Source organism: Monodon monoceros, unplaced genomic scaffold (genome assembly GCF_005190385.1).
Source record: "Monodon monoceros isolate NGI ecotype Baffin Bay Population unplaced genomic scaffold, NGI_Narwhal_1 Super_Scaffold_16, whole genome shotgun sequence".
Lineage (NCBI taxonomy): Eukaryota > Metazoa > Chordata > Mammalia > Artiodactyla > Monodontidae > Monodon > Monodon monoceros.
Genome location: NW_021703772.1, coordinates 59791041 through 59804779, shown reverse-complemented (window position 1 = coordinate 59804779; position 13739 = coordinate 59791041). Strand labels below are relative to the sequence as shown.

Genomic DNA, 13739 nt, shown 5'->3' with positions numbered 1-13739 from the left:
ATGATTGATCCCATAGAGTTTATTCCCCAAATGTGTCTGTGGCCTCAATAAATATTGTTGACTGAAAAATTTTTTTATGCTTTCTGGGATATAAACTGGTAAGAATAAGAAATATGTGCATGTTTCTGCCTTAGGAAAAGAATACAATTTGTAAACAAGAATATTTCTAAGAGTAGTGAATATTGTCAAAGAGATATTTTTACGTCTATCTCTATTCCCTAATTTTCGGTGTTTTATTTCTCGATTCTACCAGATACGTTGGCAGTTGTTGGACTGAAAAGCTTTGTAGCTATTTCTGTTTACTGCCTCTTTTGGACTATGCAGGGAGAAAAAGCCCTTTTCCATTAATAATCTTTCAAGCCACTATGAGAATAGGAATTATTGAAATTACAGCCGCTTGGTCTTTGCTGATGCACTTTACAAACCATATTGGAGTAACATACCTCTCAGAGGCATCTGTGCCTGCTTGAATAGATTTGATGTTCCTGTCTGTCTTGGGCTGTCAGGAAAATTAAAGCCCAATGCTTAAAACATAGTATCTTCGAACATAAAAATCTCAGCAGCCCTTTGGGTGGGTTTTAATACTTCATTTAGCATGCAAACAGTTTCAGGTTGTTTCACTTTTGCATGAATGCTAGGCTTTCAAGGTAGACCGGTATTTCAAGTAAATGTTTAGTGGCCCTGGGTATTGAGGTTGAACTGCATGACCCATCCTCAGATGGGCAGCCCCTGGCCTGCCTGTTAATGTTACAGGGACCCACCCCCTCATCTGAGGCTTAACTGGAACCTAAAAGCCAAGGGACCTGTTTTCTCCCAAGTCAGAGGCCTGTACTTAACTTTTGGCAACTTTGGAGCTTGTACCGTAGGATTACTTCCCAGGCCAGAAATTTGCATCAAAGGGCTAAGAAAAATACATCCAAAAATAAACATGAAAGCCAAGACTTCATGCCAGGAACTCCAGCCACACACATCCTGTTGGCTGGTTCTCTTGCCTCTCTCCTCACTGTTCTGCTTCTTTTAAACCGAGCCGGAAGCCTGCTCCGGTGACTCGGACCTCACGTCTGCCCCAGGGTCTCACTCCTCTGTCCTCAAGCTTTTCCATGGGATGCTGAAACGACTCAAATCCAGAAAGGAAGGGAGTGAAGTTACTAGGAGATAAGTAAAGTTAAAAATAATATATGTATATATAGGAAGTCTTTTCCTATCGCCTTTGACGGCCTGAGCTTTCCTGAAGAACCACCAGCCCCGGTTTTCTGTCTGGACTGAGATCCTCTTAACAGTAATAGATACTAACAGGAAATAATCAGCGATGAAGGTGCATTTTGCTGTCCAAATAAAGCACAGCTCTTCACTGGATGTCTGAGAACGCTGAGGAAAAGAAAAAGAAGGACGTATGCCCTACCAGGTTAGAATGGGTCTTTTTCTATTCTTTAGTGGGGAGATATTATATGTCACCGTTGGCAGTTTAGTCCTAGGAATTATACTCTAAAACATCTCTGGCTTTTGTAAGTATGTTCCACCAGACCTAAATATGTACCACGGCACTGACATAATTTGATTGCATCTTTATTTATGGGGTGGGGGGGGAGGGGTGGCTCATCTTTTTCTAACTGTGAAGGATATGTTTGTTTAGCCTTATGATCTTAAACGTTTCTAGGAGATAAAGATATTTGTTCATAAGTAGGCAGAGTTACATTTATCACATTAATATTGAATGTATGTATTTATCTGGTGAATGGCATCTATTAAAAATGAATTTGGGGCAAGGAAACAGATTGAGAGTGCTGGTATTTCACCCTCTGGATGCCCTGGTAGGCACCTTGCCTGCAGCTCTCAGACTCTATGAAGCCCTTAGTGTTTATGGGAATTCTGTTACATTATTGATGACTTGAAGTCTGGCCAGCTCCAAAAGCTGTGATCTCACTGTTTCTCAGAAGATGATCAGGGGGTCTGAACAGATCGAGGCTTGGCTGGCAGGTGCCAGGAATGCCCAGATGTTGCGGGTGGGCTTGCTGGCAAGGTGCTGGTATTGCTTCTGAGCTGGTATTCCTTCGGGTGTTCATTTCGGGAGTGTGCAGTGGTCCCTCACGTCTTTTAGGAGTCGCTGTTGGTGGAGGTTTTGAAATCCTTCCCCTGGTTGTGCATTTACCTGCACGCTGTTGACACCTCCCCCCCCCAATCCTCTCCCCACACTCTAATCTCGCAGCGGCCCTCTTCACTGTCTCAGCTCACCTGCTGGGCTGCATGCCTGCTAAAGCGCTGTTCGACTCAATGTTAATTGATCCCACTTTGAAAATTTCATCTCTAGAAGCTTCTGTCGTATTCGACAAACATAGTTGGCTCCCACCACGGGGAGGTGCACAATGCACCGCATCTGTCTTCCTGGTTTACGATCCTAGTGGAGAAAACAGACAAGCATAAACACAAATCACCCTGATATCAGACGAACTGAAAAGTCCCATAAGGTAAGACACAGGGTGCTGAAGGACATATGGCGGAGGGCAGGGAGAGATTCATTTCCACCCAGGCTATCATTTCATCCAAAGACAAAGAGATCTGGTGAATTCTTGTGTGGCTAACAAGGCTGTTTTTCAGCCTCCCACAAGGACTGGGGTCAGTTAACCAAATTACAGTGTTTGAGACAGGCTTGTCACAAGGGACTGACCACACAGAAGAGGCAGGGCTTCCTCACTTGTGCTGTGATGCCTGCTGCCTTCTCCTCCTGTCCTGCACCCCTGGGCGGGCTTGGTTAGGGGTCTGCCTGCCCTCTGAGGGTGTCATGTGTTGTATTTCCAAATGCCTGGCTTTGTGTTTTGTTTATTGTTCAGTCGTCGTCTGGAGAAATCTGTTCTGAGGTTTAACGGGTCCCCAGGGCAAAGGCAGTTCTAGTTGGGAAAACTTTTAAGAATTTGAGACTTTCAGAAGGAACACGTGGTATGCGCTGGGGATATCGTTAAGCTCTTTATGTGTCAGGAGCCCTCTGGTCATGGGACTTTCCTCCTCTCATCAGGCCAAATTCCACTCCTGTGTAGTCTACAGGCCACTGCGGAGAGGTTAGGGCACAGTCACTGGGGCAGGGTGTCTGACACCGAGGAAGGAGCAGCAGGAAATCCTGTCCCAAAGCCGGCAGCTCCGAATTCCTGCAGTCTTGCCTGGGGTTGATCTCACTGACCTCAATGTTTTGAGCTGTCGAACTCAAACCAATAAATGCAAGACAGACCTTCTCAAGGCTATTGATGTGGTCGAGTGTTCTGGCCTGAAATTCTGATCTATTCCTGGTTTAACCCAACTTTGCTGAATGCCCTTTTCGAAAGCTCTCCAGCTTCCTAGGCCACCTGTCTGTAAAATAAATGTACCTTTACTGAAATCCTGCCTTGCTGACAGCAGTGGTTCAAGTTAATGTTGAATGTTAGGTGCCTTATGAGTTGAAAAATTTAGTGCCTCGTCCTTGCCTTTCGGTTTGCAAATTCAAGAAGGCAGAGCCACAAATTACGTGAATGAAAAGGATAAAGTATAGGCAAAAGTTCATATTGTATCAAAATACATTATTTGAAAGGCAAGAAAACCTTTTTGTTATCTTTCATTTATAATTGTAATTCCTAAAACTAGTTCCATGTTAGAATTACCTGGGGAGTTAGTAGAAAATTCCCGTGCATGGGCCCTCTCTAGACCAGTGAAGCCAGCATCTCTAGAAGGTGGGGCCTGGGCATCATAGCTTCTTAAAGCTCCCCAGATGAATCTCCCGAGAACCCCTGTCCTCCAGCTCCAGGCTCTGGTATCCACTCTGCTGCTTTGCACTTGCTGCTTCTACATGTACCTGGCTGGCATCTTTGCCCAGTGCTAAGGCTCTACGATTGAATAATATGTTGGTTCCTTACTAGTCTGTGTAAAATTTTCCCAGTGTAATTATTCCTTCCCTCATACAGACATTCTGCTTCCAAACTGGGGTTTCTGCCAGATGTAAGTGATAATGGCCATCAGTACTTTAGAGACAAGAGTGAGGGGGATTGATTTGAAGCTTTGTGATTAGAGGTGACCTCTGTGGTCTGCTTATTAAAAGTGTGAGAATAAGGTGCAAAATCACCCCCAAATTCCAGTCCTACAAGCACGCATTCTCTTAGTTGTGAGAACAATGGTGTCATTATACATCACGTAGTTCCTGGAAAATTCCACTGTGCCCTTGTGAGAGATAAGAGTGAAAAAGGCAAGTAATATCTTAGTGTTATTATGAAGAGAGTTTTGAACTCATGGACTCGCTGAGAATGTCTAGATCTGCCTCATCCCTGGACTATACTTTGAGAATCACTTCTTTAAGATAAATTCCCAGAAAAAGTTTTCCCATGATGACTTTTATGGCTCTTGATAAATATGACCAAATTTATTTTCAGTGACTTTTATCCTGCCATCAAGAGTATTTGAGCATGCCTGTTACATCCAGCCTTGGTTAGCATGACCCTTTTGTATACATTTATATATATGTGTCTGTATATATACTTATATATGTTTATATGTTTATTTTCCATCATATTGTTATCATGTTTGTTTGATTACTGCTGGGATGGTAGGGATTTTCTTCAATATTTCTTTTTTTTTTTCAACATCTTTATTGGAGTATAATTGCTTTACAATGGTGTGTTAGTTTCTGCTTTATAACAAAGTGAATCAGTTATACATATACATATGTTCCCATATCTCTTCCCTCTTGCGTCTCCCACCCTCCCTATCCCACCCCTCTAGGTGGTCACAAAGCACCGAGCTGATCTCCCTGTGCTGTGCGGCTGCTTCCCACTAGCTATCTATTTTACATTTGGTAGTGTATATATGTCCATGCCACTCTCTCACTTCGTCCCAGCTTACCCTTCCCCCTCCCCATATCCTCAAGTCCATTCTCTAGTAGGTCTGTGTCTTTATTCCCATCTTACCCCGAGGTTCTTCATGACCTTTTTTTTTTTCTCTTAGATTCCATATATATGTGTTAGCATACGGTATTTGTTTCTCTCTTTCTGACTTACTTCACTCTGTATGACAGACTCTAGGTCTATCCACCTCACTACAGATAACTCAATTTCGTTTCTTTTTATGGCTAATATGCCATTGTATATATGCCACATCTTCTTTATCCATTCATCCGATGATGGACACTTAGGTTGCTTCCATCTCCTGGCTATTGTAAATAGAGCTGCAATGAACATTTTGGTACATGACTCTTTTTGAATTATGGTTTTCTCAGGGTATATGCCCAGTAGTGAGATTGCTGTGTCATAAGGTAGTTCTTTTTGGAGTTTTTTAAGGAACCTCCATACTGTTCTCCATAGTGGCTGTATCAATTTACATTTCCACCAGCAGTGCAAGAGTGTTCCCTTTTCTCCACACCCTCTCCTGCATTTATTGTGTGTGGATTTTTTGATGATGGCCATTCTGACTGGTGTGAGATGATATCTCACTGTAGTTTTGATTTGCATTTCTCTAATGATTAGTGATGTTGAGCATAATTTCATGTGTTTGTTGGAAATCTGTATATCTTCTTTGGAGAAATGTCTGTTTAGGTCATCTGCCCATTTTTGGATTGGGTTGTTTGTTTTTTTGTTATTGAGCTGCATGAGCTGCTTGTAAATTTTGGAGATTAATCCTTTGTCAGTTGCTTCATTTGCAAATATTTTCTCCCATTCTGAGGGTTGTCTTTTGGTCTTGTTTATGGTTTCCTTTGCTGTGCAAAAGCTTTGAAGTTTCATTAGGTCCCATCTATTTATTTTTGTTTTTATTTCCATTTCTGTAGGAGGTGGGTCAAAATGGATCTTGCTGTGATTTATGTCATAGAGTGTTCTGCCTGTTTTCTTCTAAGAGTTTGATAGTTTCTGGCCTTTTATTTAGATCTTTAATCCATTTTGAGCTTATTTTTGTGTATGGTGTTAGGGAGTGTTCTAATCTCATACTTTTACATGTTCCTGTCCAGTTTTCCCAGCACCACTTATTGAAGTGGCTGTCTTTTCTCCACTGTATATTCTTGCCTCCTTTATCAAAGATAAGGTGACCATATGTGCGTGGGTTTATCTCTGGGCTTTCTATCCTGTTCCACTGATCTATATTTCTGTTTTTGTGCCAGTACCATACTGTCTTGATTACTGTAGCTTTGTAGTATAGTCTGAAGTCAGGGAGCCTGATTCCTCCAGCTCCATTTTTCGTTCTCAAGATTGCTTTGGCTATTCGGGGTCTTTTGTGTTTCCATACAAATTGTGAAATTTTTTGTTCTCGTTGTGTGAAAAATGCCAGTGGTAGTTTGATAGGCATTGCATTGAATCTGTAGATTGCGTTGGGTAGTAGAGTCATTTTCACAATGTTGATTCTTCCAATCCAAGAACATGGTGTATCTCTCCATCTATTTGTGTCATCTTTAATTTCTTTCATCAGTATCTTACAATTTTCTGCATACAGGTCTTTTGTCTCCTTAGGTAGGTTTAGTCCTAGATATTTTATTCTTTTTGTTGCAATGGTTAATGGGAGTGTTTTCTTAATTTCATTTTCAGATTTTTCATCGTTAGTGTATAGGAATTCCAGAGATTTCTGTGCATTAATTTTGTATCCTGCTACTTTACCAAATTCATTGATTAGCTCTAGTAGTTTTCTGGTAGTATCTTTGGGATTCTCTATGTATAGTATGTCATCTGCAAACAGTGACAGCTTTACTTCTTCTTTTCCAATTTGGATTCCTTTTATTTCTTTTTCTTCTCTGATTGCTGTGGCGAAAACCTCCAAAACTATGTTGAATAAGAGTGGTGAGGGCTTCCCTGGTGGCACAGTGGTTGAGAGTCCACCTGCTGATGCAGGAGACAGGGGTTCGTGCCCCGGTCCGGGAAGATCCCACATGATGAGGAGTGGCTAGGCCCGTGTGCCATGGCCGCTGAGCCTGCGCTTCGCAACGGGAGAGGCCACAGCAGTGAGAGGCCCATGTACAGCAAAAAAAAAAAAAAAAAAGAGTGGTGGGAGTGGGCAACCTTGTCTTGTTCCTGATCTTAGTGGAAATGGTTTCAGTTTTTCACCATTGAGGATGATGTTCGCTGTGGGTTTGTCATATATGGCCTTTCATATGTTGAGGAAAGTTTCCTCTATGCCTACTTCCTGCAGGGTTTTTTATCATAAATGGGTGTTGAATTTTGTCGAAATCTTTCTCTGCATCTATTGAAATGATCATATGGTTTTTCTCCTTCAATTTGTAAATATGGTGTATCACGTTGATTGATTTGCGTATATTGAAGAATCCTTGCATTCCTGGAATAAACCCCACTTGATCATGGTGTATGATCCTTTTAATGTGCTGTTGGATTCTGTTTGCTAGTATTTTGTTGAGGATTTTTGCATCTATGTTCATCAGTGATATTGGCCTGTAGTTTTCTTTCTTTGTGACATCTTTGTCTGGTTTTGGTATCAGGGTGATGGTGGCCTCATAGAATGAGTTTGGGAGTGTTCCTCCCTCTGCTATATTTTGGAAGAGTTTGAGAAGGATAGGTGTTAGCTCTTCTCTAAATGTTTCATAGAATTCGCTTGTGAAACCATCTGGTCCTGGGCTTTTGTTTGTTGGAAGATTTTTAATCACAGTTTCAATTTCAGTGCTTGTGATTGGTCTGTTCATATTTTCTATTTCTTCCTGATTCAGTCTTGGCAGGTTGTGCATTATCTAAGAATTTGTCCATTTCTTCCAGGTTGTCCATTTTATTGGCATAGAGTTGCTTGTAGTAATCTCTCATGATCTTTTGTATTTCTGCAGTGTCACTTGTTACTTCTCCTTTTTCATTTCTAATTCTATTGATTTGAGTCTTCTCCCACTTTTTCTTGCTGAGTCTGGCTAATGTTTTATCACATTTGTTTATCTTCTCAAAGAACCAGCTTTTAGTTTTATTGATCTTTGCTATCGTTTCCTTCATTTCTTTTTCATTTATTTCTGATCTGATCTTTATGATTTCTTTCCTTCTGCTAACTTTGGGGTTTTTTTGTTCTTCTTTCTCTAATTGCTTTAGGTGCAAGGTTAGGTGGTTTATTTGAGATGTTTCCTGTTTCTTAAGGTAGGATTGTATTGCTATAAACTTCCCTCTTAGAACTGCTTTTGCTGCATCCCATAGGTTTTGGGTCGTCGTGTCTCCATTGTCATTTGTTTCTAGGTATTTTTTGATTTCCTCTTTGACTTCTTCAGTGATCACTTCGTTATTAAGTAGTGTATTGTTTAGCCTCCATGTGTTTGTATTTTTTACAGATCTTTTCCTGTAATTGGTATCTAGTCTCATAGCATTGTGGTCGGAAAAGATACTTGATACAATTTCAATTTTCTTAAATTTACCAAGGCTTGATTTGTGACCCAAGATAGGATCTGTCCTGGAGAGTGTTCTATGAACAGTTGAGAAAAATGTGTATTCTGTTGTTTTTGGATGGAATGTCCTATAAATGTCAATTAAGTCCATCTTGTGTAATGTATCATTTAAAGGTTGTGTTTCCTTATTTATTTTCATTTTGGGTGATCTGTCCATTGGTGAAAGTGGGGTGTTAAAGTCCCCTACTATGAATGTGTTACTGTCGATTTCCCCTTTTATAGCTGTTAGTATTTACCTTATGTATTGAGGTGCTCCTATGTTGGGTGCATAAATATTTAGAATTGTTCTATCTTCTTCTTGGATGGATCCCTTGATCATTATGTAGTGTCCTTCTTTGTCTCTTGTAATAGTCTTTATTTTAAAGTCTATTTTGTCTGATATGAGAATTGCTACTGCAGCTTTCTTTTGATTTCCATTTGCATGGAATATCTTTTTCCATCCTGTCACTTTCAGTCTGTTTGTGTCCTTAGGTCTGAAGTGGGTCTCTTGTAGGCAGCATTATATATGGGTCTTGTTTTTGTATCCATTCAGTCAGTCTGTGTCTTTTGGTGGGAACATTTAATCCGTTTACATTTAAGGTAATTATTGATATGTATGTTCCTATTCCCATTTTCTTAATTGTCTTTGGTTTGTTATTGTAGGTGTTTTCCTTCTCTTGTGTTTCTTGCCTAAAGAAGTTCCTTTAGCATTTGTTGTAAAGTCTTAAATATTTCTTTACTGATTATACTTTCTCTTTCAGGACATGTTACTCATACATACATTGGCATTTACTTACCAATTTATGTGTATGCTTTATTTGATCAAGACATTAACCTTTTTTTGTAATTCCTGCAAATATTCTTGTCTTGGTCTATTTTCATTTTTCATAATATTTAATGTACATAAATTCTAAATCCATTAAATCTACCATAATTTTCCATAATTACCAAAGGTTTCATCAAACATAGCAGATAGCATATTAAACAAGGTGCTCGTTAGTAAGTGAAAATTAATAAGTTAAAATCCTTACATGAATTCCTGGTAATAATAATTGTAAGCATGTTCATAATCATCCTAGTGAGTCCTGGTTTTGTTAATAAACTTTTAGGGATGTTTTAGCACAGTTGGCAATTAATTCCTTCAAATTCTCTTTCTTGCTTTCTGCTTGTTGCTTTGTATTTTCTTCTTCCTCATCCTGGCCCCTTCTCCAGACTTCTTTTAGGTCTGAAATGTCAAACTTGTCTTTTCTCCCCTCTGACTATTTATTCAAACTTTCAAACACTCAGAAAAATTGAAACAACTTTTTCTCTCTCCATATATATATTTACATTTCTCTGTGTGTGTATATGTAGACACGAATACATATGCTCATATATGTTTGTTTTGCCAAACCATTTGAAAACATGTTATTGATACCATGATACTTTACTCTTCAGTACTTCGGTTTAACTTTGTTCCCCTGCTCCTTCTTGTGCTAGCCAGTCTCCCTTTACAACCGTTTATTTATCTCTTCCTTTCCAATCCCATCCCACCACCGCTGGTGTCTCGCCTCAAGTTCAGCCAAAGTAAGGGAGGCAGTGCAGTGTTTAAAGGCCGTGGAGTGGAATTGGCTAGATCATGACAGTCCTGGCTTTGCTTCCCACCAGCTCTGTGTCCTCAGGCACGTTACACAGTCTCCCTGAACCTCCTTCCTCATTTGTCAAAAGGGGGGTACAGTAATCCTATCACATATGGCTGGAAGAAACGATATGATGTAATCAATCTCTTAGCTCCAAAGGAGCATCCAGTAAATGCCTTGAGAGGCAGTGAAGGATGGACACACAGACAGAGCAGGAGTTCAGACACACGTGCCTGCTCACACACCTGGTGCTGCTCTCACTGCTGCCCGGGGGAAAGTGTAAAGTATCTACCGTGGCATTCGAAGTTCTCTAAATTTGTCCCTGTATCCTTTCCCAGCCATATTGCCTCTACTAATTTATACACATATTTTTATCAGCGTAAATCATGTCAGCAAGCGTATGTGGTGCATCCACTAAATGCCCGCGGCTGCTCTGGGCACTGGGACACAGACCTGAACAGAGTGTGACCCTCAAGGAGCTCACAGTCTAATGAAGAGAAATATATGAAAGTAAATCTTACCATATGAATAGATATGAGCTACAGCAGAGGTGCACGCAGGGGCTGGAGGTGGGAGGAGGACAGAGTATCTGCCAGGGAGAGTCAGAGGGTTTCCAGAGAAAACCTCCTCTGTGTGTTGTCGTCATGAGGCTGATAGGAGTGTGACTGACAGAAAGATGCCAGTTGGACGCAGGCTAAAGGATACAGGTGCTGCAGACGAAACACATTTGTGTTCTGAGGGGACACAGAGAGGGTCATCGCAGCCTTCTCACTGCGAGGGCTAGTTTCTCTCATCTTCAAGTTCTTCATGGAGACAAGAGCCCACTGGAGCCTCCTGGCCTTTCTTGAGAACAGAACAGGGATGTTTTTGTTTTTAATCGAAGCCTCGTTGATTTACAACGTTGTGTTAATTTCTGCTGTACAGCAAAGTGATTCAGTTATACATATCTACATTCTGTTTCATATTCTTTTCCATTTTGGTTTATCACAGGGTATTGAATATAGTTCCCTGTGCTATACAGCAGGACCTTGCTGTTTATCCAACCTATATATATAATAGTTTGCATCTGCTAATCCCAAACTCCCAACCCATCCCTCCTCCACTCTTCCTCCCCCTTGGCAGCCACAAGTCTGTTCTCTACGTCTGTGAGTCTGTTTCATAGATAAGTTCATTTGTGTCATATTTTAGATTCCACATACAACTGATATCATATGGCATTTGTCTTTCTCTTTTTGACTTACTTCATGTAGTATGATCTCTAGGTCCATCCATGTTGCTGCAAATGGCATTATTCTTCCTTGTGGCTGTGTAGTAGTCCACTGTATACATGTACCACATCTTCTTTATCCATTCATCTGTCGATGGACATCTAGGTTGTTTCCATGTCTCGGCTATTGTGAATAGTGCTGTGAACATGGGGGTGCATGTCAGAACAGGGTTTTTATCTCCTTCCTCCCCTCCCTGAAGCCCTCCTTCAGTTTTTCCAGAGACTAGCTTTGTACCTGTTTGCTCCCTGGAGCAAAACCACATAACAAGCCCAGAAGTGTTAACTAAGAGACTGAAGGTCACATCCTCAGTGAAACAGCCCCTAGCAGACCCCAGCTTCAGGTCTGCTAACTATTACTCCCACCCTGCCTCCCAGTCTCTTTGCTGTGTGTTCCCTTTGCTTCCAGTCATCTCTCTTCTCCACCTGTACCGTGATGCAGCCCAGACGTTGTCTCCTTTCTCACGTCTCCCAGACCACCTTCTCTAGATCAGGTGAATAACATCAGGAAAGAAGGTCGGCAGCCCGTTCACCTAGGTGTTACCTGTTGGCAGTTCATTTTCTAAATAAGATCTGCCTGCGAATGGAAGGCTGGGAGGAGGCCGAGTTTCCTCCTGAGGAGTTGAGGATCCAGATGATCAGAAAGAAAAGGACTCTGAGAAAGACAGGTTGGGATCGGATCAGAAAGGCCAACGTCTGGGATTGCTCAAGTTAAAGGAAAAGGAAGGCCCAGAACGCTGCCATTCTTCAAAGAGACCAAGAAACCTGGAAGCTGAGAGCTGCTGGGGCTGAGAGAGCCCTGAGCAAGAGGCCAAATGTTGCTTCCAGACTGACGCAGAGGAAGCTAAGGACTGGCCTAGGCATGCAGAGGGGTCCACTTGGCTTCTGCTGTGTTTGGAGGCCTGCAGGGCTTCATCAGTTGGGGCTTTCACTGGGGGGTCTGCTGACCCTGATGCAGCAAGAGTTCCTAGTGACCATCAAGCCTGGGTCCTTGGGTCACAGAAGGTGTTGATGAAGATAATCAATAAACAATAATAAGAGTAGAAAAGAGTTTTATTTGAGCCAAACTGAGAACTAGCCCAGAAGCCAGCTTCCCAGATTACTCTGAGAAGCTGCTCCGGAGAATCAGGGTTTTCAGCACAGTTTCATATCTTGTCAGAGCAAAGAACCTTGAACAAGTCAGGGATACGTTTCTTCAAGGTTTCAAAAACAAACAAACCAGACTAGCACATATACAGCGAGTCAGTGTGGCCTTGGCACCTGGGAAGGGAGTCTTATCACTGAAGGAGAACCAGCAATGGCGTCCAAGGAAGGGAGGCGTTTAATCTTTATTTTTAACATGGACATTCTTCTCTTCTGGTCAATGCACCTTTTTCTTTAATAATTAAAGCAGGTGTACAATGTATGTGTGATAGGCCTCAAACAGGCTGTTTTAGTTAGCAAAAAATTCAAGTTAACTCATGTATAAGCCAGAATGACTTCCCTATATCTCAATATGTGAAAATTTCTTTTATCAAAGGCATAGAATGTTCCACTGAGTCTTTCATCTGTGTTCCCCTGGGACTTGGGGGAATCTTCTCCAGTCTCAGGTAAGAGGCAGGTGAGCCCCCTAGAGCATCATGTTTGAGGGATCCATGACATCTGTGTAAAGGCCAGATCTGATTGAAAAACATCGTGCTCATTTGTATTTTACATTTACATTTAGTCTCAAGAATATAGTTTAGGTATCCTGAATTCAGTTATGGGGAATTTGGGCATAAAAAGAGCTTTCCATTTGCTTAGGAAAAAATTAGAGTTAGACCCAAATGTTCGTGTTTTGCCCTGAAGTAATAGAAGAACTTATTTAGTCCATTGATACATAGGTCTGTGTGTAGAGTGTCAGGAAAGAGGAATTGTCCAGAGCAGGTGCTTCTACTCCGGGATTTGTGATCCCTGGGAGTTCATGGAGTAGCTACTGAGAAACCTGCCAACCTCTGATATTTTTTTGTGTGTGTATTTTTCTGAAAAGAAGGTCCATACTTTCATCCTAATCCAAAAGGGGTGTGTTTTTCCAGGGAGATTAAGGACCATTTTCCATAGAATCAAAAGGATCCAGACCAGATTATATAGCATGTTCCTCCTTTATGTGGGAGAATACGAACATTTACACTTAATTTCATGCATCTTTACAGAATTTGTGATGGTGGGAATGGAGATGGAAAAATAAATTTCATTGTGGTTCTAAGGCTTTGCCATTGGTATCCGGAAACTCTTTGTAGTGAAAAAGAAATAGGAAAAAAATGCCAGGTTTTAGGCTCAAAACAGAAATGCTTTACTTTGAGATTTTCTACCAAAGCCTGTTTTAAAATAGGTATTTCTCATTTATGGATCCATCACCCCTCTAAATAGAGCACATTTGAATATTTTGTATTTAGTTCCAAAATGATTGAACTTTAATAATTTTTCATGGAAGTGTGGTTTGTGTTCTTAGTTGCATACCTCCTCCCCAAACCATCCACATTTAATAATGACCATAAAA

The 13739-nt window shown here is 41.1% G+C and overlaps 1 protein-coding gene across 4 annotated transcripts in view; it reads left to right on the top strand.

Moving 5' to 3' along the window:
* RAPGEF4 (Rap guanine nucleotide exchange factor 4) overlaps positions 1 to 13739 on the top strand; it is a 318960-nt gene that overhangs the window by 78364 nt on the left and 226857 nt on the right. The window contains exon 1 of one of the 4 annotated variants that reach the window (XM_029224813.1): positions 1015 to 1405. The exons of 2 other annotated variants lie outside the window; for them this stretch is intronic. In XM_029224813.1, coding sequence (XP_029080646.1) covers positions 1394 to 1405 — 12 coding nt within the window. In that variant the 5' untranslated portion in view covers positions 1015 to 1393. Of the gene's footprint in view, positions 1 to 1014; positions 1406 to 13739 lie in introns of those variants that run through there. One more of the 4 variants, XM_029224812.1, reaches the window with a different exon arrangement.